This window comes from Mustelus asterias, chromosome 12 (genome assembly GCF_964213995.1).
Source record: "Mustelus asterias chromosome 12, sMusAst1.hap1.1, whole genome shotgun sequence".
NCBI lineage: Eukaryota > Metazoa > Chordata > Chondrichthyes > Carcharhiniformes > Triakidae > Mustelus > Mustelus asterias.
Genome location: NC_135812.1, coordinates 34,094,860 through 34,118,606, shown reverse-complemented (window position 1 = coordinate 34,118,606; position 23,747 = coordinate 34,094,860). Strand labels below are relative to the sequence as shown.

At 43.6% G+C, this 23,747-nt stretch overlaps 1 protein-coding gene across 1 annotated transcript in view; it reads right to left on the bottom strand.

Annotated features, from left to right (window-relative positions):
* Positions 1–15,610: 15,610 nt before the first annotated feature.
* The window catches only part of tspoap1 (TSPO associated protein 1), a 286,284-nt gene continuing 278,147 nt past the window's right edge, over positions 15,611–23,747 (bottom strand). The window contains exons 27-28 of the mRNA XM_078225016.1: positions 22,816–22,950; positions 15,611–17,487 (exon numbers count right to left, since the gene is read on the bottom strand). Of these exons, the coding sequence (XP_078081142.1) occupies positions 17,302–17,487; positions 22,816–22,950 (321 nt within the window). The 3' untranslated portion in view covers positions 15,611–17,301. The remainder of the gene's footprint in view (positions 17,488–22,815; positions 22,951–23,747) is intronic.

Sequence of the window (23,747 nt, the reverse complement as noted above, 5' to 3'; positions counted from 1 at the left end):
GACTCATCCACAAGAAGAAACATCCTTTCAACATCCACCTTACTAATACCATTCAGGATCTTATATACTACAATAAGTCATCCCCCATTCTTCTAAACTGTAGTGGAAACAAGCCCAGCCTGTTCAACCTTACCTCATAAAACAACCTGCTCATTCTAGATATCAATCTAGTAAACCTCCTCTAAACCACCTCCAATGCATTTACATTCTTATTAAATAAGGAGAACAAAACTGCACACAGTATTCGAGATATGGTTCACCAATGCCCTCTATAACTGAAGTAAAACTTCCTTACTTTTATGTTCAATACCTCTCGTAATAAAGGATTGTATTCCATTAGTCATCGTGAATACATGCTGCAACTGCAAACTACTTTTCATGACTCATGCACGAGAACATCTAAATCCCTCTGCACCTCAGCATTCTGTACTCATGCTCCATTTAAGTAATAGTCTGCTTTTTGATTTTTCCTGTCAAAGTGAACAAGTTCAAACTTTGCCACATTATACTCCATCTACCAGTTTTGCCCATTCACTCAATCTATTTATATCCATCTACAAACTTCGTATGTCTTCTTTATAACATACTTTCCTATACTTTTCACACTTTTTCACATGGTGTTGTGTGTAAATTTAGCTACCTTGCTTCACTCCTCCCATCCAAATCATTGATACAAATTGTAAAAATTTGAGCCACCAAAACAGACACATTTAAGATTCCACTTGTCAGTTCCTGTCAATCAGAAAAAGATAACCACTGAGGATATTCACTGAGGATACCCACTGAGGATATTCACTGAGGATACCCACTGAGGATACCCACTGAGGATACTCACTGAAGGTACGCACTGAAGATACGCACTTAAAGTTATTTGCTGCCCATGCCCACTGATACATAAATCCTTTGTATACCAAACCATAATTTTTGTCTGTTTTCTCCAACCCCATGGAGAATTTTTCTTTTCCAAGCTGGTGAACACACAACAGGTACGGGCGGCACGGTAGCACAGTGGTTAGCACTGCTGCTTCACAGCTGCAGGGTCCCGGGTTCGATTCCCGGCTCAGGTCACTGTCTGTGTGGAGTTTGCACATTCTCCTCGTGTCTGCGTGGGTTTCCTCCGGGTGCTCCGGTTTCCTCCCACAGTCCAAAGATGTGCGGGTTAGGTTGATTGGTCAGGTTAAAAATTGCCCCTTAGAGTCCTGAGATGCGTAGGTTAGTGGGATTAGCGGGTAAATATGTGGGGGTAGGGCCTGGGTGGGATTGTGGTCGGTGCAGACTCGATGGGCCGAATGGCCTCCTTCTGCACTGTAGGGTTTCTATGAACAGGTAGCAGGAAGCTAAAGTGAGTTATAGAGTCATAGAGGTTTACAGCATGGAAACAGGCCCTTCGGCCCAACTTGTCCATGCCGCCCTTCTTTTTTAAACCCCTAAGCTAATCCCAATTGCCCACATTTGGCCCATATCTCTCTATACCCATCTCACCCATGTAAGTTGAATCAGGTGGGTCTCTTGGAGAAAAGTCATGCTTCATCATGATGAGTGGCTGGTGTTGTCAGTGTGGTGTGGGCTAAGAATACCATTGTCACCACATATTCCAGGACAATTTAACACAGTGCCCAATATATCCTAGTTCATGGATTAAAAAACAGTAACTGATCAAATGAACAGGGGGCAAGTCGAGTGAATTTAACTATCTCGCAATTTCAGTGTGGTGAAACTTCCAACTTTATAACTCATATTCCAAGCAGCCTTTACTAACCGTTGTCACAAGTTAACATGTTCAACAAGAACAGATACTTTCAATTATTTGGTGCCATTAACATAAGAAAAAGTTGCCAACATGCTTGTCAGGTACATTATGAAACAATATTTGACACTGAGCTACATAGGGAAGCAGAATCATATAGAATGTAAAGCACAGACATCGGCCATTCATCCCAAATGGTCCATGTCAGCAGTTAAACTCCACTCAAACCTCCTCCCATCCTTCCTCATCTAACTCTATCAGCGTAACCAAATTGCTCTCTCCATCATAAACCTATCAAGCCTCCCTGTAAATGTATCTACACTACGGAAGTAAATTCCACATTCTCCACACAAAGAAATTTCTCTCCAATTCCCTATTTGATATTTTTATTCACTCTTGGGATGTAAACGGCACTGCCTATATTGCCCACCCGTAATTGTCTTTAAACTGAGTGACTTACTAGGCTATTTCAGCAGGCAGTTATCAATCAGTCACTTACAGATACATGTAGGCCAGCAGATAGGTTTTTATAACAATCCAATAATTTTATCATTGTTATTCAGGCTGGTTTTCATTCCAGATTCATTAATTGAATTTGAATACCTCCCCCCATGGTGGAATTTGAACTTGGGGCATCAGTCACAGCATTGCTAGTCCAGTAACAATACCACTTTGCTCCCATTCGCTGGTTATTTCTACTGTTTAATTCTGATAATGGTGCAGAATTTTAAAGGACTGTATTAGATCTGACTTAAAATTCAAAAAGCAGCATTCTTGGTATCGGTCAGATTTCAGCTCATATTTCTAATTCGATTGATGTACAGTGACATTGGTACTTTATAAAGAACTGTTGATTTGGTAACCCCTGTACTATTGGTTTCTAGTTTTGCTTTTACCACAAATGGAAACACTGGGTTATAAATCTATCTGCTCTGATTTCTGAGTGTGGGGCCTGTGATTTGCAGCCTGTTCAGATTGAGGGACATAATGATCCTGCACACCTTTTCTGAATGGTTTCACCTCGAGCACTGACTCTGCCATAAAATGCTGCCGACAGGACCTACACACAGCAGTGGAGTGATCAGATGTCTGGTTTTGTACTGGACAGTCCAGATTTCACTGCATCAAGGTCTGTTCCAGTACCAGAGGGCCTGAGGTCCAGTATTTCAAACATTCACCACCTTGCACTATTCAGTGTGTCAAGCAGCCCAGCCGAGGGAAGCCTGTTCATTTTGTAGATTACACTGCCCAAGTAGTAATGAATCCAAAATAAATGACAGTAAAATCAACCAATTAGAGGCTGCATGGTTCCAAACATTCACCCTATTGGCTAATCGTCAGCTCAACCCCTCATGGTCATCTCCAGGTTGGCAACTGTGTCTACGCAGACAGGCCCTTTTCCTTCTCTGACCCATTTAGAATAAGCCTCCTTAATTTTCTTACTAATATGTAACCTTGCTAATTGGATGCCCATTCTACAAATTTATGAATATCTTCTTGTAACTTATTGATGTCCTCTTCAGTATGGACTATCTTTCCAACTTTGTGCAATCCACATATTTAGAGATTTTGAGTTTAATTCCAAATTTTAAACGTTCTTTTCTCTCTAGAAGCTATTGATTCTTCTGAGTCTGGCTTCTCTAGCTCCCTATGGCAACTTACCCACATGGCCATTCTTCATGGGTGAACCTAAACACTGAATGCCAGCAGAGGATAGTCAACAGTGGCATCATCATAGCCAAGTCCATTTTTGTCTAATCTATATCAACACACAAGGCCTTTCCAGCAGGGCTTCCAATCAGGATTGGGAACTGAAGCTGATTTTCCCACTCCCTTCCTGAAATTAAGCATCCCAAACAGGAGAGTCTATTGCCTACATGATTAATTCTTTTTTTTTCCATTTGTTTGAGCAATCCTTTAATCTATCGTTACATCATTTTGGTTTTTGTTTTTCCACAGTAGACTTTACCACAGCTTGTGTGTTCATCAACTGCAAATGAAGAGATAGACTTTAAAATGAAGTCAGGCACTGAGGTCTCATTGGGAAGGGCCTGAAGCCCTTGTATTGACAGGGTATCCTTGCTGAAGCTAGTATCATTGCCTCAGTGCCTGAACAAATAATCCATGTTGTGTAACGTCGCTGGCTCAACCAGCATTTATTGCCCATCCCTAATTGCCCCTGAGAAGGTGGTGATAAACTGCCTTCTTAAACTGCTGCAGTCCACATGGTGCAAATAGATTTTTGCTGACATGGAAATCTAAAATTACAAAACTTCAGCGTCCTTCATTTGCATCATTTAAACAGTTAGGGCTCGATTTTGCCATTGCGTCGCACCCGTTTTCGGGCACGAAAACATGGTAAAGTCGGGCATGAGGCCATTAACGTGATCCGCGCCCACGTCCGCGCAGATGCTCACTTTGCTGAGGCCCGGAAATGGCTGCGATCCGATTCGCGCCCAAAATGGGCGCAACGGCCATTTACATGCATTTAAATTGAATTTATGAACTGCCCGTCCAACTTTATCAGCATTTCCCCGTTTACCATCGTGTTCGCGCATCCAGATTTGGCGCAAAACTGACATGCTTGGCAAAGATCTGTTTTGGGCGCTCCAGCTTCTGAAAAGGCCAGTTGTGAGCTTCTAACAGCTCTCTGACTCAGATCGGAGGTGGGGGAGAGGGGGAGGTGGGCCAGATCATTCTCTGGTGATTCAGGGGTGGGAGAAGGGAGGCCCGATTATTCTCTGGTGGGGGGAGGGAGGAGGAGACGGGTCAGATGTATCTCTGGTGGGGAGGCCCGATCGTTGTCTGGTGGGGGGGCAGGGCAGACCGCTGCCACTCTGCGGGCAATCGGTGGGGGGGGAAAGGGGGCAGGGGGTCGCGATCAGTCTGGGTAGCTGGGGGGGTGGGTGGATAAGGGGGAAAGTTATGTTGTAGGGGTGGGGCGATGTCTGTGGAGACCATCACTCCTAGGCTGCTTAATCCGCTTTTTGCTCCCGGGAGCAATGTGACAGGGGCGCAATTTTCAAATTTTTTTCTAACTGCACATGTGCAGTTCAGAGCTCCGATCGTTACGGGTGCACTAAGCCCCGCCCACAGCGCGATTCAGACTCGCAATTTTATTTTCAAGCTAAGTGCGTATGGGGGCGCCTGAAAGCAGATTTCCAAGTCGGATCTGAATTGCTCACAATTTCAGCACTTAGAATGAAAATGGTAAAATCGGGCCCTTAGTGTTACAGGCAGGGGTGTCATTAAAACTAAAAGGCAGATAGGATTACATTCAGGGTGTCATTAGAACTAAAATACCACATCAATTTTTACATCCTCAATTTTCTGAATGTGAATTTGAGAGATTTTTGATGAAAGTTGCAACTACTTTCAGGAACTGAGGCATGTGGTGGAATTGGAAAGTGCAGCCAATTGGTGAAGGCCAGCATCGATCCACTGACTTGACAGCTAACAGAGAGGGATCTTTAATGTATTAATGTGGCTGGTTTTCTGGGTGAGCACATTGTGTAACCTCAATATTTGAGCAGTCCTTGTACAGACAGAATTCCATTCCAGAAAACAAATGTGCTGTGATGTGATTATTACTACATAGGATATATGACACAGAAACAGGTCATTTGGCACAATCAGGCCATGTTTATGTTGATGTTTATGCCCCACTTGAACCCATTCCATTTATTCCTCATCTAAATCTGCCTTTGTAACTCTCTATTCCCTTCCATCCCATACACTTGTCTAGCTTCCTCTTAAATTCATCCGCTCCCGTGGTAGTGAGTTCCACATTATCACCACACATTGGGTACAGTCCTTGCGAATTCCCTACTGGATTTCTTGATACTTTTACGAGGCTATAGAAATAGGTTATTTTTTCAAAAGAAAATTTGTGAATGTGTTTTTTCCCTGATGTAACACTCTAAAGAAGATTGAGGGAATTAAAGTGAAAAAACGTATAATATGGAAGAAATATTCAAGAAGAGAACACACATCCCTTAACATATACTAGAGGCACAAACATTATGTCACCAACCATCAGAATACCTGAAATATGTAAAAGATGTGATCACAATTCTCAGAACATACTACCAAAGGATAAGGCCAATCCAGTTGCAGCTTTAAATTACATCCCATCTGAAGACATTGTCCCAAATTCTACTGCCAACAATGTTCTTGACTTTTAACTACCCTCTGAAAAGGCCTAGCAAGCCACTCAGTTGTATCAAAACCACTACAAAGTCTACAAAAAGGAATTAAACTAAACAGATCACCCGGCATCAACCCAGGCACCAGAAATGACAATGGCAAACCTAGCCCTGTCAACCCTCCTTACTAACATTTTTTAAAAATTCATTCTTGGGATGTGGGTCTTGCTGCCTAGAACAGTATTTTTTGCCCATCCCTAATTACCCTTGAGAAAGTGGTGGTGAGCTTTCTTCTTGAACTACTGCAATCCATTTGGTGTAAGTACACCCACAGTGCTGTTAGGGAGGGAGTTCCAGGTTTTTCATCCAGTTACAGTGAAGGAATGGTAATATTTGCAAGTCAGAATGGCGAGGGTCTTGGAGAGAAATTTCCAATGCTTCCATGTGCCTGCTCTCCTTGTCTTTCTAGATGATAGCAGTCCTGGATTTGGAAGGTGCTATTGATAGAGCCTTGGTAAGTCTCTGCGGTGCATCTTGTAGATGGTACACATGGCTGCTTTGTTCATCAGTGGCGGAAGGAGTGAATGTTTGTGGAAGGAGTAGCAATCAAGCAAGCTGCTTTGTCCTGGATGGTGTCAAGTTTTTGAGTGTTGTTGGAGCTGCACTCGTCCAGGCAATTGGAGGGTTTTCCATTACACTCCTGGCTTGTGCCTTATAGATGAAGGGTTTGGGGAGTAAGCAGGTGAATTACTTGCTGCAGGATTCCTAGCCTTTGACCTGCTCTTGTAGCCACAGTATTTATATAGCTAATCCAGTTCAGTTTCTCATTAATGATAACGCCCAGGATTTTGATAATGGGGGGAATTCAGTGACATTAATGCCATTGAATGTCAAGAGGCAATGGTTGAGTTCTTTTTTGTTGGAGATGGTCATTGCCTGATACTTGTGTGGCATGAATGTTACTTGCCAGTTGTCAGCCCAAGCTTGGATATTGTCCAGATCTTGCTGCATTTGGACATGGACTGCTTCAGTATCTGAGGAATCACAAATGTTTCTGAACATTGTGCATTCATCAGCGAACATCCCCACTTTTGACCTTATGATGGTCATTGAAGCAGCTGAAGATGGTTGGACCTGGGACACTACCCTGAGGAACTCCTGCAGTAAGGTTCTAAACCTGGGATGGTCAGATTGTGCCAAAGTTGGGAGAGTTGTCCCACAGACCAGTCAAGCCTAGATCAGACTAGACATACTCACAGAATCATACCTTATAGCTAATGTCCCAGACACCATTATCACTACCCTTGGCTATGTTCTGTTGCACTGACAGGAGAGACCCACTAGAGGTGGCGTGTGGAACAGTGTTATAGAATCAGGATGGAGTTGCCCTGGGATTCCTGAACATTGACACTGGACCCCACAAAATCTCATGGTATCATGGCAAGGAAACCTCCTGCTGATTACCATTTACTACTACCCCCTGCCACCCGCCCCCCCACAGCCGCCCCCCCGCCACCCCCAGCCCCCAACACCAGCTGATAAATCAGTACTCTTCCATGTTGAATTCCACTTGGAAGAGGCACTGAGGGCAGTTAGAGCACAGAATGTACTCTGGGTGGGAGACTTCAATGTCCAACACCAAGAATGGCTTGACAGTACCACTACTGACAGCGCTGATTGAGTCCTAAACAACATAGCTGCTAGACTGGGTCTGCGGCAGGTAGTCAAGGGAACCAACAAGAGGGAAAACCTTACTTGACTTTGTCCTCATCAATTTACCTGTTGCAGATGCATTTGTCCATGACAATATTGATAGGAGTGATCACTGTACAGTCCTTGTGGAGACAAAGCCCACCTTCAAATTGAGGATATTCTCCATTGTGTTGTGTGGCACTATGACCATGATAAATGAGATAGGTGTTGAAAAGATCTAACAACTCAAAATAAGGCATCCATGAGGTGCTGTGGGCTATCAGCAACAGCAGAATTGTATACAACCACAATCTGTAATTCCATGGCCCGACATATCCCCCATCTAACTATACCATCTATCAGGGGGAACCAATCCTGATTCAATGCAGGCATGCCAGTAGCAGACAAAACAAAGAATTCAACCTGGTGAAGCTACAACACAGGAATATCTGTGTGCCAAACAGCATAAGTAGCAAGTGATAGAGCTAAGCGATCCCACAACCAACAGATCATATCTAAGCTCTGCAGTCTTGCCACAGCCAGCCATGAATGACAGTGGGCAATTAAACAGGAGAAGGAGACTCCACAACAATAACTGTTTGAGGGATTCTAAATACCCTTGCACTAAAACACTAATAAAGACTATTAAAACAGCGTGGATTAACTTAGGATAAGAATCACAGACTGTCTTATACATATATTTTACAGAGGTACTGTGTGCATAGAAACACATATAATCATAGTTAGAGAATTCAAACATGTATTTCTGTCTGAGAGTGTATTATTGAAAAAGCATACATCCTGGCAAATGGCACAGACTTCGAAGGCATAATGGGAACATAGAACATAGAACAGTACAGCACAGAACAGGCCCTTCGGCCCACGATGTTGTGCCGAGCTTTATCTGAAACCAAGATCAAGCTATCCCACTCCCTATCATCCTGGTGTGCTCCATGTGCCTATCCAATAACCGCTTAAATGTTCCTAAAGTGTCTGACTCCACTATCAGTGCAGGCAGTCCATTCCACACCCCAACCGCTCTCTGCGTAAAGAACCTACCTCTGATGTCCTTCCTATATCTCCCACCATGAACCCTATAGTTATGCCCCCTTGTAATAGCTCCATCCACCCGAGGAAGTAGTCAAGTAAAGTGAACCACATTCTTTATAACAATATACTCACAGAAGCATAGCTATTATCAGCAAGGGCTCTTGACTGCCTTCTTGAATAAGAATATTTATCATAGAATCCCTGCAGTGGAGGGCCATTCGTCCCATCGCGTCTGCGCCAACAACATACCCACCCAGGCCCTATCCCCGCAACCCCATGTATTTACCCTGCTAATCCCCTAACACTAAGGGGCAATTTAGCATGGCCAATGCATCTAACCAGCACATCTTTTGGATTGTGGGAGGAAACCGGAGCACCCGGAGGAAATCCACACAGACACAGGGAGAACGTGCAAACTCCTCACAGACAGTCACCCCAAGCTGCGAATTGAACTCGGGTTCCTAGCGCTGTGAGGCAGCAGTGCTAACCACTGTGCCACCGTACCGCCCTTACCAATGGAAAGGATGCTGGACCAGCCAAGGACAAAGCTGGTAATCCCAGACAACTTAATGAATAGACAAAGCATTAAACCAGAAAGGAGAGTCTGGAGCGAGCAACAGGTGGCCATGAGAAATACAGTCAGAAAGCATTCATAACCACTGTTCCTGTGCTGTCAGAGAATAAATGTAATTGGCCAAGGTATATGACATTTACTAATAATGATTGACCTGTACTAATGATGATTGCTTCATGTCCGGCTGGGAGGGGGGGGGGGGGGGGGGGGGTGTTAAATGACTTTTGGAAATTGTATAATTATATTGCCAATGTGATGTAACTTCAGAGAAGTGTTGGATGCCCAGTCCTTCTCTCCCAGCATATGTTGGTCAATAAAGAACGTCTTTCACCTGGGTCTTTGTATTAGCTAAATACAATAACCATCCTCAATGATGGGGAGCCCAGAACTTCAGTGCAAAAGACAAGGCTGAAGCAATTGCAACAATCTTCAGCCTCAAATATTGAGTGGATGATCCATCTCGGCCTCCTCATGAGGTCCTCAGCATTACAGATGCCAGTCATCAGCAAATTTGATTCACTTCAAACGATATCAAGAAATGGCTGAAGGCAATGGATCATGAAAAGGCTTGTGCAGTACAAAGAACCTGTGCTCCAGAACTAGCTGCACCCTTAGCCAAGCTGTTCCAGTATAATTTCGATTCTGGCATCTAGCCAGCAATGTGGAAAATTGTTCAGGTATGTCCTGTTCACAAAAACCAGGACAAATCCAACATGGTCAATAACAGCCCCATCAGTGTACTCGAGATCATCAGCAAAGTAATGGAAAGTGTTGTTGACAGTATTATCAAGTGGCACTTACTCAGTAATAACCTGCTCACCGATGCTCAGTTTGGGTTCCATCAGGGCCACTCAGCACCTGACCTCAGTGCAGCTTTAGTTCAAACACGGACAAAAAGTTGAACTCAAGAGGTGAAGTGAGGGTGACTGTCATTGAAATCGAGGGAGCATTTGACATAATGTGGCATCAGGAACCCTAGCAAAACTGGAGTGAGTGGGAATCAGGGGAAAAGCTCCATTGGCTGGAGCCATACCTAACACAAAATAGATGGTTGTGGTTGTTGGAGGTCAACCATCTCAGTTGAAAGTTATCACTGCAGGAGCTCCTCAGCGTTGTGTCCTAGAATCAACCATCTTCAGTTGCTTCATCAATGACCCTCCCTCCATCATAAGGTCAGAAGTGGGGATGTTTGCTGATGATTGCACAATGTTCAACACCATTCACGACTCTCACTGCCCATCCCTAATTGCCTTTGAACTGAGTGGCTTGCTCAGCTATTTTAGAGGACAGTTAAGCGTCAACCCCCACATTGCTATGGGTCTGGAGGTCACATGTGGGCCAGACCAGGTCAGGTAAAGATGGCAGATTTCCTTTCCTGAAGGACATTAGTGAACCAGATGGGTTTTTACGCCAATCATCAATGGTTTCATGGTCATCAGTAGACTTTAAATTCATGATTTTTATTGAATTAAAATTTCACCATCTGGTGGGATTTGAACCCAGGTGACCGCAGCAGTACCCTGGGTTTCTGGATTACTAGTCTACTGCCTCCCCTCATTCTGCAGTGACTTACCTCCTCACTCCCCAAAGACTGTCCACATCTAAAAGCCGCATTCTGAAGTATGATTGAAAATGAAATACTCTCCATTTGCCTGGGTGAGTGCAGCTCCAACAACACTCAGCAAGCTCAACACCATCGAGGACAAAGTAGCCTGCTTGCTTGGCACCCCATTCAATATCCTGAATCCCCATCCCTCCATATCCCTTGATCCCTTTAGCCCCAAGAGCTATATCTAATTTCTTCTTGAAATCAGACAACATTTTGGCCTCAACTACTTTTTGTGGTAGTGAATTCCACACATTCACCCACCCTTTGGGTGAAGAAATTTCTCCTCACCTCAATTCTAAAAGGTTTACCCCTTATGCTCAAACTATGATCCCTAGTTCTGGACTCCTCCACCATCGGGAACATTCATTCTGAATCTCCCCTGTCTAATCCTGTTAGAATTTTATAAATTTCTATGAGATCCCCTCTCACTCTTCTAAACGCCAGTGAACATAATCCTAACCGACTTAGTCTCTCTTCAAATAACAGACCTGCCACCCCAGGAATCAGCTGGTAATCCTTCACTGTACTCTCTCTATGGCAAGGACATCCTTCCTCAGATAAGGACACCAAAACTGCACACAATACTCCAAGAGTGGCCTCACCAATGCCCTATACAATTGCAGCAAAACATCCCTATCCCTATACTCCAATCCTCTCGCTATGAAGGCCAACATACCATTTGCATTTTTTACTGTCTATTGTACTTGTGCGCTTACTTTCAGCAACTGATGCACGAGGACTCCAAGATCTTGTTGAGTATCCACCTCGCTCAATTTATCAAATAATAAAGTAATCTGAATCAAAAAGTCAGATGCAACATGATCAAACCACCTGCATTATACTCATTGAGAGTTAACAATCTTTTTCTGACCTCACCTGGAGAATTGTATCAAATTTTGGTCACATTAAAAAAACACAGAAGTGGAACACAGAGAACAAAAATAAAACTGATCTCAATTTATATGGGATGTGAAGGAAGATTTGAGATGATACTTGGGTACAGATGGTCCCTTCTCATTGCTTTTTTTCATTCATTCTTTAGATGTGAGTTTTTATTACCTATTCCTAATTGTCCTTGAAAGTTTTTGCTCCAAAATGGAATACTGCGAAATCTCAACTTTCACCCTAGTTTACAGACAGGGTGGGATTTTCTGGCCACACTCGGCCCAAAGCCAGAAAATCCCGCCTGAGGTCAATGAACCTTGGTCTGTGTCCCACCCGCCACGGCGCGCAGGGCAGGAAATTCCACCCGTGGTCTGAGATGCTAGTGAGAAAAGCTGAGCAGGAGTGCATCCATTCAATGAACATAGAGCCAGCACTTATCATAGAATCCCTACAGTGCAGAAGGAGGCCATTCGGCCCATAGAGTCTGCACCAACCACAATCCCACCCAGGCCCTATTCCCGTAACCCCACTTTACCCTGCTAATCCGCCTGACACTAGGGACAATTTAACATGGCCAATCCACCTAACCTGCACATCTTTGGAGTGTGGGAGGAAACCGGAGCACTCGGAGGAAACCCACGCAGACACGGGAAGAATGTGCAAACTCCACACAGACAGTGACCCAAGCCAGAAATCGAACCCAGGTCCCTGGCACTGTGAGGCAGCAGTGCTAACCACTGTGCCACCATGCCACCCCATGCAGAGACCTCAGTTTGTCTCCTGCATCCTCCCACTACCCCTTCCATTGTATCCAAGGAATATGTTGCATCATTCTCTTTGATTGACAATATTCTATTGTGACCATTTCTTTCAAAAATTCTAAAAAGTAATCAAAGACTTGCTGGGTTGTAATTACTGAGTTACCAACAGGAAAGGAAGCAGAAAGGGGGAATTCTGAGGTACATCAATAACAATAGATCTCTTGTCAATGTGCCTCAGACCCCACCAAGTGCCTCAGTCAGGCACAAATAATGAGAACTTTCAGGTTTCAATTACAATTATTAAACACTCTCATCATCGTGCAAACTGCCAGCCATCCCAATAAACTTTGGGAAGTGGGTAATTAGGAGCATGGAAAGACTGTTAAAACATAGACAAGTTCACTGTTTCACAGGCTTACTGCCACAACCACCCAAAATGATAAGGGTTTCGATCTCGGCTGTTAAAGGGTTATTTGTGATGCTTCTATATGTGAATCAGTGCTAGGGAGTTTACAGCACTCGGGGTAATCAAAAACTGTGGCTATCGCCCCTCATTTAATCAAACCACATTGACACTGTTATCTCTTTACTTGGATTGTATTGCTAACTCCAATGTCCATAAAACTTGCAATCTCCATCTGATGCCATTCAATATTCACATTAGTTCAAAGATGTGTGGGTTAGGTGGATTGGCCATGCTAAATTGCCCCTTAGTATCAGGGGGATTAGTAGGGTAAATGTATGAGGTTATGGGGATAGGGCCTGGGTGGGATTGTGGTCGGTGCAAACTCGATGGGCTGAATGGCCTTCTTCTGCACTGTAAGGTTTCTATGATTCTATAATGATTAGAGCATATCAGCTGGCAGCGTAATGACATGTCAACTCATCTCACAGGGACCTGAAAATTTCTACGGCCAGTTCCGCAAACTGGCTGGAACTCAGTGCCAAAGAGGGACAGAACTGGCCGCAGCCATCCTGAAAAGTGCTGGCATTAGCGATAGCCTGGCAGGTTATTCCCCTGTGGGAAGGGGTGCAATTGTCACATTGAAGATCCCAAACAAAAACAATGGCAGAGCAGCATGTGAAAGCTCACTCTAGAAATGGAGTCACTGTCCTTGTTACCTTTCCCAGCTCATGTTTCCCGCTTTGCTTCCGGTCCACAGGTTTTTAACCAGGATCACCAAATCCTCCTCCAAACAGCAACTATTTACCCAAGCTCACAGCTATCGATTCCATCTAAACTGATGTAAATCATTTCTAACAGCCGGGTTAGATTCAAATGGCAGGTCGCCTTGATGTCTAGTAACTGCATTCCTAGATCTATTACCTCGAAGCCTCCGGTGGTCCAGATCACACTATCACTCTATATCCGTTCCTGCTGTCGGTGCATTTGCTGCAGTCTAATTTCTCTGTCGCTGTGCTCTCTGTGGTCTCATCTCCAATGCCTCTGGATTTCCCATGGCCTTGCCTTACTGCCCCCGCATTCCATGTGCTCTTGCCCCAGCTCTCTTCTCCTTTACACATTTTTACAATTATTATTCTTTCACGGGACGTGTGTGCTGCTGTTTTGACCAGCATTTATTTCCCATCCCTAATTACCCTTGAGAAGGCGGTGGTGAGCTGCCTTTTTTAACCGTTGCAGTCCATGTGGTGTGTGTATATTCATAGTGCTGTTAGGGAGGGAGTTCCAGGATTTTAACCTAGTAACAGCAAAGGAACGGCGATAGATTTTAAAATCCTGATGGTCAGTGGCTTGGAGGGGAACTTGCAGGTGGTGGTGTTCCCATGTATCTGCTGCCCTTATCCTTCCAGGTGGTGAGGATTTATGTAGGAGCCTTGGTGAATTGCTGCAGTGCATCTTGCAGATGGTACACACTGCTGGCACTGTGTATCAGTATGGAGGAAACGGATGTTGAAGGTGGTGGATGGGGTGCCAGTAAAGTGGGCTGCTTTGTCCTGGATGGTGTCAAACTTCTTCAATGTTGTGGGAGCTATACTCATCCAGGTAAGTGGAGAGTATTACAGCACACTCCTGGCATGTGCCTTGTAGATGGTGGACAGGCTTTGGGGAGTTAAGATGCGAGTTAGTTGCTGCAGCCTCTGACCTGCTCTTGTAGCCATGGTATTTATACGGCTGCAGAGTTCAGTTTCTGGCCAATGGTAACCCCAGGATGTTGATTGCGGGTTCTCAGCAATGGTAATGCCATTGAATGTCAGTGAACGTGGTTGGATTCTCTCCTGTTGGAGATTGCCATTGCCTGGAACATGTATGGCATGAATATTATGTGCCACTTTTCAGCCCAAGCCTGAATATTGTCTAAGTATTTCTGTATATGAGTACGAACTGCTTCAGTATTTGAGGAGTTGTGAATGGTGAACATTGTGCAATCATCAGCAAACATTCTGACCTTATGATGGAGGAAATGTCATTGATGAAGATGATTGGGTCTCAGACACTATCCTGAGGAACTCCTGCAGTGGTCTCCTGTGACTAAGATAATTGAGCTCCAACCAATCACAACCATCTTTCATTGTGCTAGGTATGACTCTGACCAGTGGAGAGTTTTCCCCATGATTCCCGTTGACTCCAGTTTTGCTAGGACTTCTTGATACTACAAATGCTGCCTTGATGCCAAGGGAAGTCACTCTTATCCCGCCTTGTGAGTTTAGCTCCCTTGTCCGTGTTTAGGTTAAGGTTGTCATGAGCTCAGGAGCTAAGTGGCCCTGGCAGGACTCAAACTGACCATCAGTGAGCAGGTTACTGCTCAGTAAGTACCGCTTGATAGCACTGTTGGCGACACTTTCCATCACTTTGCTGATGATCGAGAGTATACTGATGGGGTGGTAATTGGCTGGGTTGGATTTGTCCTTACTCTTACTGATATTGTACTTGTTGCAGTCTCCCCCAAAACTGTCAAGTTTCTCCCCAAGGACTTGCCCACATTGTCCCTGTATTCCTGGCATTTCACCCTTATTGTCTACATTCTTCCTCCTTTTGGCCTGCCCCCCACTCCCTCCCCCCGCCCCCCCCCCCCGCCCCGCCACCTTCCTCCTCATGGCCTGGGCTCCCCCCCCCACTATTCCTGCATTCCCAGCCCACCAGATCCTCAACAATTCAAAATAATTACTGAAAGGCATGGGCAGTTTCTGTGAAAATAGACTTTATTTCAGTAAAAACATTTCTATGTAGAAACAAAGGAAAAGCATTTGACAGTCAGGGCTTGAGCCCTGTTCACAATTGCACTCCATGCAGAGCACAGCCGGATTCAATCCCAATGATGCATGCAAAACAAGAGGTGAAAATATTTATAAATGTCACAAACAATCATATAAACTCTTCTGTACAAAATCTTGACCATATATTACAAAGTGGCGTGCTAGAATTTAAACATGATGGCAATTTTTTAAGGTATGAAAATAAGTTCTGTTTTAAGATTGACAGCTGCTCAGGAGCCTGGAACACAGAGTATATATGTGCACAAACTCAGGGTGTCAGCTGAAAACTGGCAGGGTATTGTGGCTTGGCATCTGAAAATCTGTTTTCATGTTTAGAAATCCATTAAGCTGTCTTTCTTGAATAAGGCAGAGGACAAACCTTACCATTACTCGCCTTTAGCAATGCAATGGATCGGATCTCAAAGCACATGGACACTTTCCACACTAGTGGTTTCAGGCGAAGTTGTCACCTTCTAGTTTTGCATGTAGTTGGCTAGATTTTGTTCAGGTTGTTTGGAAGTTTCCAACATGCAAACAGGACACCAGAAGTCTGACACGGAACAACATGTTTCCATTTGCTTTTATATCTCATGACATAGAGACATTTATTTTATACTTTTAAATAAATTTTCATCAGTAACAATGCAAATATTAGAACACCAGCCCTGATCGTAAATCCCTGCCTTGCACCCGTGCCATTTTGGACTTGGCAAATGGTGACAACCCTAGATACAAACTGACTGCTGATACAAGTCAACAGAACTCACCAGTGTACAACCCCAGAAAGACACTAACCAGTGAGACAAAATCTGGTAATAAACTGGTGGTCACCAGTTAGTTACATCACAATTCCATGGTCATTCAGGTTTCTTTTCAGCATAACGGGTCAGTGAGATCCTGACATATCTCTGGCCACAGAGCCACTACCTGTCTGACTCTGAAATCCATGAGATGCAGAGATTTATAACTGTGCACAATTTAAATAATATTGCCATGTAGTTACTTGAAGAGAACAGCTCTCTGCTGTTAAGCAGTCACTGGAGGATCAATGCATGAACAATATTAGCCACATGTCTTCTGACAGTTACAGATGAGGTGAGCTGAAGCTAGATATTTCCAGCAGGCTGAACATTTATGGACTGTATCTATTATCATTTGTATAAAGGCATTCTCTTCTGATGGTTTATAGGGTTAGTGCTCATTGCAGATTAAAGCTTCTGGCCAACCTTTCTTTCAACTGCAACATTGCAAACACTGGTGACTTGAGGAAAAGATCTCAGAAGGCTAAGGGACAGTGGAAGTTTCTTTTAAGTTTTGCAGCAGGAAGGATTCTGCATTGGTGGACGTGATCCCCGTTTGATGTTAACAATTCCTCTCAGTTTCAAATTATTTCCAAGGTCCACCATCAACTCAAGTGACTTACTGGATTCAAGGTGGATGATGCTCTCCATTACTCCAAGTTGAATGGGAGTTGCTCTCTGTTACTGGATTCCAGATGGGAGTTACTCCGTTACTGGACCTTGGGTGAGAGTTACTCTCCATATTGGATTCCAGGTGGGAGTTACTCTCCGTATTGGATTCCAGGCTGGAGTTACTTGTTGCTACTAGTTCCCAGGTCCAAGTTACTCTCTTTTACTGGATCCCAGTCTTTTGAACAGCTTCTTTCCTTTGGAAAAAAAACCCTTTTTCTTCTTGTTACTGGGGTTGTTCTCACTGCATCCCTGATTGTCCAAACTCGGTCCAGTGGCAGCAGGGTAATCGGTTGCTGGCAAAACAGGACTCAAAACGTCTGCTTCATCTGAGCTCAGCTGATGGAAGAAAATCAGAACAAATGTTATTGACATAATACAGGAGAGAGTAAGAAACACACTCCACATTACACACTCATTGCCACATCAACACACACACTTCAAACAGAAGACAAACTGTATCGCCTCGAAACTCTGCTGATTCTGTCCTTATGCCAAGAACTAGTTATGCTGCTATTTGGATATTCAAACCCTGTAAACCTCGTCACAATCACCCTCGTGTCATCCATTATTCCTCTTCCGAAAGAGTCTCAATCTCTGTTCAAAGACTGCTAGACCTGTTTATTGATACAGCAATTTATACCCTTCTCCTAAATGTACCAGAGTTATTTGATCTTTTATTCACAGTCATACCCCATATCCAGCAATGAGATGAATGACCAGCAGTTCTTCATGTAATGATAGCGATTAAAGAAATATTGGATAGAATATTAGAAGAATTCCGTTCTTCTTTGAATGGTGCCGTGGTATTTTTAATATTGACCTGAGTTGTGAAGTAATTCGACACCGTCCGTCATCAAGATTGTCTTCAGTCTTGTATTAATCCTGTATCCCACGCCAACCTGCCACAATCTCCTCCACTATGGCCCAATTCGCACTGGTCTTTCATTCCTAGGTTTGGTTCAAGGTTATAGGGCAGAATTGATTGTCTGTCAATTCTCTGCGGTTATCCTGAACCATTTGTGCCAGCAAACAGTAATTGTGCTTCTGATGTTCATTCACATCTTCCACACACACACACACATGTTAAAGCTTCGTCCTCCCTTTGTTGATCATTTATGCTTCCAGAAAGATCAATTTATTTCTCATCCTGAGGCCTCAGACCTTAATTGGGCATTGTGGTTAGCACTGCTGCTTCACAGTGCCAGGGACCCAGATTCAATTCCGACCTCAGTTCACTGTCTGTGAGGAATTTGCACATTCTCCCCATGTCTACGTGGGTTTCCTCCCACACTCCAAAGATGTGCAGGTTAGGTTGATTGGCCATGCTAAATTGACCATTAGTGTCAGGGGGATTAGCAGGGTAAATACAGGGTGACAGGGATAGGGTCTGGGTGGGATTGTCGTCGGTGCAGGCTCGATGGGCCCAATGGCCTCCTTATCCACTGTCGGGATTGTACGATTCTAATTGAGTTGCCTTGTAAAGCTGATGCTACAGTGCAGAGCAAAGGCAAAGCTAATCACACGAATGTATGCATGTATATATGTATGTATGTATGCATTGTGGGCTTCACTGCAGCTGATTCACATGCCTTCCTGCATTCTGATTTTTAAAATATAAAATTGGCCAGGTGTTGACAAGAGGAACCAAAAACACAATTTAATATTAATTTTATTTGACTGCTCTGAAGATTTTAATTTAACAATATTTACATTTTAATATTAATTGTTTTGATTTTAGTTAACTAATTTAAGAGAGATGTTCACATCAATGATTACAGAATGGGAGTATGTCAACTCTCAATAGGACATTGTCTCTTTTCCATGTTGGTCTTGCTCTGAGTCTAACTCACTCTCTGCCTCTGTGCAGTGAGGACTGTTTTGCATCATGCCGGCTGCTAGTGCAATTTATGTAACTGAGATGCATACATGTGAGCAAACAGAAAAAGATTTGCTCTAAGTAATTGAGATTAACATGATTTAAAAGCTGCCACTGGTGAAGGAATGAGTACATGGAACTTGTAATTTTACCATTAATCTGAATATAATGGAGTTGCACATTTCTTACTCGTCAGTCTCACCTTTTCTGTACTTTACCTTTTGTCAAGGCCACTCAGTGCCACATATTGCCACAAATCCAGTGGGACCAGGTTGCCCTATGAAGAGCTGATCAGAAGTTCCAGTTGCCTTAGATTGACACTGCCAATCGACTGACTGGCATTTCAGATGATACGAGATTGATTGTTGTGAATAGTGAATAACACCATTACTGCTGCATCACGTGACAAGCAGGGTTACAGAGGTGAGCTAAATGAACCTTGGTCTTTTTTGTCCAACAATTCCCATTCTCTATATCAAGACATCGGGCATCACCATACATTCTGTGATGATATTGTTGTTCTGAATAAAACCTTTATCATCTTGCTTGATTTTACAGATAACCAACATGTGCAATGCTGAACCACAAACTCAGGGTTTTTCTCATGGGTCTTGATAACAGTGAGCCGGTGTATTTATCAATGCTTATAAAAAGCGATGGACTGAACAGTGTTAGCCAGTCGCAAAAGGTCCATGCAAAGCAAGCAAGAAGCTGTTGTTAGCCATGACCCAGGATAAATCACCATCCTATCTAACCAACAGGAGTCACATAACACTGTCAACAACTTATACTACTGAAGATACCTCTGCTGTCAGATCTTCTGTACCTCATATTCCAGCTACTGCCTCAGCATAACCATCTCAGCATCATCCAACATCCTCCCTTCTTGTTCTCCAGGTGACGCACCAGTAGAGAAGGAAAATAATAGTAAACCAGGTTTGAAGGCTGATTACATGCGACTGGACTACTCCCTTACCTGTCAAATTCTTTTACATTGGGAAGATGGAGCCATCAACCATCAAATTTCAATTAACTTCAACTGTTTCCTCTTGCGATCCATTCGCACTAATGGGTAATGCAAATCTATCTTTCTAGTCAGTAAAATAGTGGAGGCAACGCCAGGGTGAATGACAATCCAGAAGGGAGCCAGCTATTAGTGGTGAAAAACCGAACTAGAATTCAATTCGAGGGTGAGAAGTAAAAACAGAAAATGCCAAAAATGACACAGCATACCAGGCAACATCTGTGAGAGAGGAACTGAATTACAGTTTAGGGTTGATGATCTTTTGTTGGCGTTCAGAGTATTTCCAGCATTTTCTGTTTTTATTTCAGATTTCTGCATCTGTAGTATTTTGCACTAAGCGTGACATGCCCTATTCGAGCTAACCTGAGTGTGAGTGATACAGCCAAGCACATCTAATAGTCTATTACTGTTATCTAGCATTACTGCAGGTGGAGTGCACACATGAAGTTCTACTTTGCAGCCAGTACAAAGGACAGAGCCAAAAGAGCATAATATAGGCAAACCTGCCTAATCCGATACAAGTGATTTGGTTACATTTTTAATTCTTTTTTTATGAATTACAGGGAGAATCCCCAACTTTTAGGCCATGCTCCAGGATTTTGAAGCTGCTTTCTATTCGAAGAATGGTCTGAGCTTGGCGTACCTTATACTCATACCTGCTCACAATCTGCTTTGAGAGCTAGACATCTGGCAGCTCACATATAGGCTGAGCAGTGCCATCTCCCAACAGGTGAATCTCCAGCTTATGTACTGCAGTGGGGAAATTCATAACAGGACGTTGCTGGAAGTGGAAACTGGAGCTGCACCTACTCCAGACTAGAGCTATCCTACCACATCTCAGCTACCTCAGGAACTTATGTATATTTCTGGAAACTTGTTATTCTGAGCACATCTGGAAATCTGCACACATTTCCAGGATTTAACCACAGCAACAATATCTGCAGCCAGATATTTAACCATGTCTTTTCACTATGGGTGGACCTAACTGCATCCCTATCTTCTAATTAGGCCCCTTTTCAGGTTTATCTTGGCACTATACCATTGCCAAGAGGACAATTGCCCAATGTAGTCGCATATGTTGACCTGTGTCTTTCTTGATCTGTTTATGATAGCTAAGGGCAACAGTTTTGGGAAAGGCTGTGTATGTATACCCTCTCACCCTATAAGTAAGAATTATCTTCTGGCTTATCTTCGACTTAGCCCCTGTCTCTTAGCCCAGATCAACAAATTGCTGATTGGGCAACCAGAGTGCAGACTATGTGCAGCTATGGGCCATTTCTAATGTATCAGTGCAGACTCGATGAGCTGAATGGCCTCTTCTACACTGTATGATTTTATGATTCAGCCTACTGGATGGTCCCATTACCCTGAAGTGGAGGTCCATTTAGGGACATGCTGGCAGACCAGAAAGGAGCAATGGAGGTTGTTAGACTTTGATCGAGATTGCAAAGAACGTCGTACTATTTAGAAATGTTTCCCCAGATTGGGATGGTTCCTGTAACTCTGTTCCTTGGACTGGTGCTGTGCTTACTGCAGAAATGCAGCTCCTTCTGGTGTGCATGCTGCAATGCATATGACAGTGTCTGAAAGCTGCAGCAGTATCTTCAGTAACATAAACTTACAAGCCTCCTGGGTGCTAATTACCGCTTGAAATGAACAGTCTTCCTCTGTTGCCATGGAAAAAGGTAGAGAAACAGAAATATTATAATAAAAGAAAGTGAAACAACTAATACAAGCGAGTAAATGAACAAAAAGGCTTTAATAAGACCAAGCTGTTCCGATCAGTACCACTCAGCAAGGGTCATTAGTTGCTGGCAACACAACTCAGCCAGCTCATTATCTGCCACAATGAACTAAATACCTGCAGAGTTTGAACATTTGGATAAAGGATGTAGAATTCTTGAACCAAAACCTATAATTGATTGTGTTCCAAGAAAAAAGCTTAAATGACAACTGAAAAGGATTGAGAGAAAATAAAATATACACAATTTATCTATTTTCTTATAAAAATGGAGCATGACCGCACCTTTCCAAAGGTGCTGCCCTTGTGGATGATAATATTGAAATAACGCTATGCAATTTAACATAATACAGCCACCTAATGCATAAAGTAAGAAACTCACCTTTACAATTGCACAAAGGGAAAAAAAGAGGTTTTCAAAGAAAAGGTCAGCATTAAAAAGCTCAAAGTCTGTAGTAAATATAAGGAAGAGTTGTGCATCTTAAATAAACATCCAAATGTTTGACTTAGGAAAGATGGAAAGGTTAGCTTACACACTTACTTAAAAGGTAGTCAAAGCTTGTAGATAGATATCAAACTACAGCTCAGATCACCAAGTCTTTTTTAGGAAGCACAAAGCCTCATTGATTCAACCGAGCCAAACGAAAATCCATTCACCACCCCAATGACCTTGCTACTCCTTTCCATTCTCCATCCCCTCCTCTCCAGTGCATCTGATCCTTTCACTCCCTCTGTCCTCTCTGCTACCCATCTATCCCGTCCCTTCACCCCATCTCAAGTCCCACTCTCCTCGTGTTCTGTCCTGCCTTCACTTCCTCTTCTCAATCCCTCTCTCCTCCCTGTCTTCTCCATTACATTGGTTGAAGTACCTCTGCACCGCTAACCCTCCTTCATCTGTAAAATACCCTTGGTCTCGACTTCCTATGTGTGGAGCCCAGTAGAAATGTTATTCGGGCAGTCCAGCATTTCACAACAGGAGGGCACAGTTTATATTTTACACAACACAGCATCTGCTGGTCTTACCGGTTTTTCCTTGTGTGCTGCAGTTGGAGGAGGTCTTGACATGGTATTCCCAGCAGCTTCCTCCACTGCCTCCTCCACAGTAATCTGCTCCAGGAAGTTGGATGGTGCAAGCCCATGTAGTCCATTTAGGTCACCCTAACATGGCAAAATACAGTAACCTGTTACATATGGCTCAACCTACTGTGTGAACCATGTGACTGAATGGAGACAAGATTTCAATATTTGTGTGGGAGGGAACTTTGGGATGAAAACAACCAATCTAATAAACCAATTGGGCAGGATTTTACGGCCACACTCGGGCAAAACTGGGAATTCCCGCCCGAGATCAATGGAGATTTCCATTGTCGGACGCTTGCCCGCACCAATGGCGGGTGGGGTGGTAGAGTTCCGGCCATTATGTCTAAACTGCCCTCAAGTCTCGGCAAACCCAGATTTATTTACATTTTTGTTGTTTATTCTGATTTGCTGTGTCACATTTTTGTGGTCCTGACTTTTGGAAACAGCTGCTTTTAGCTCTCTTACCTCAATGTCGGATTGAGAGAACTAGAATACAAAAGTAGACATGTACTGCTGAGGCTTTATAAGGCTCTGGTCAGACCACATTTGGAGTATTGTGAGCAATTGTGGGCTCTGAATGTAAGGAAGGATGTGCTGGCCCTGGAGGGGGGTTCAGAGGAGGTTCATGAATGATCCCGAGAATGAAAAGCTTAATGTATGAGGAGTGTTTGAGAACTCTGGGTCTGTGCTTGATTCAGTGAGGGGGGATCTCATTGAAACTTACAGAATACTGAAAGACCTGGATAAAGTGGACATTGGGACGATGTTTCCATTAGTGGGGAGAGACTAGGATCCGAGGGCACAGCCTCATAGTAAAGGGACGACCCTTTAGAACCAAGATGAGGAGGAATTTCTACACAATTCATTGCCACAGA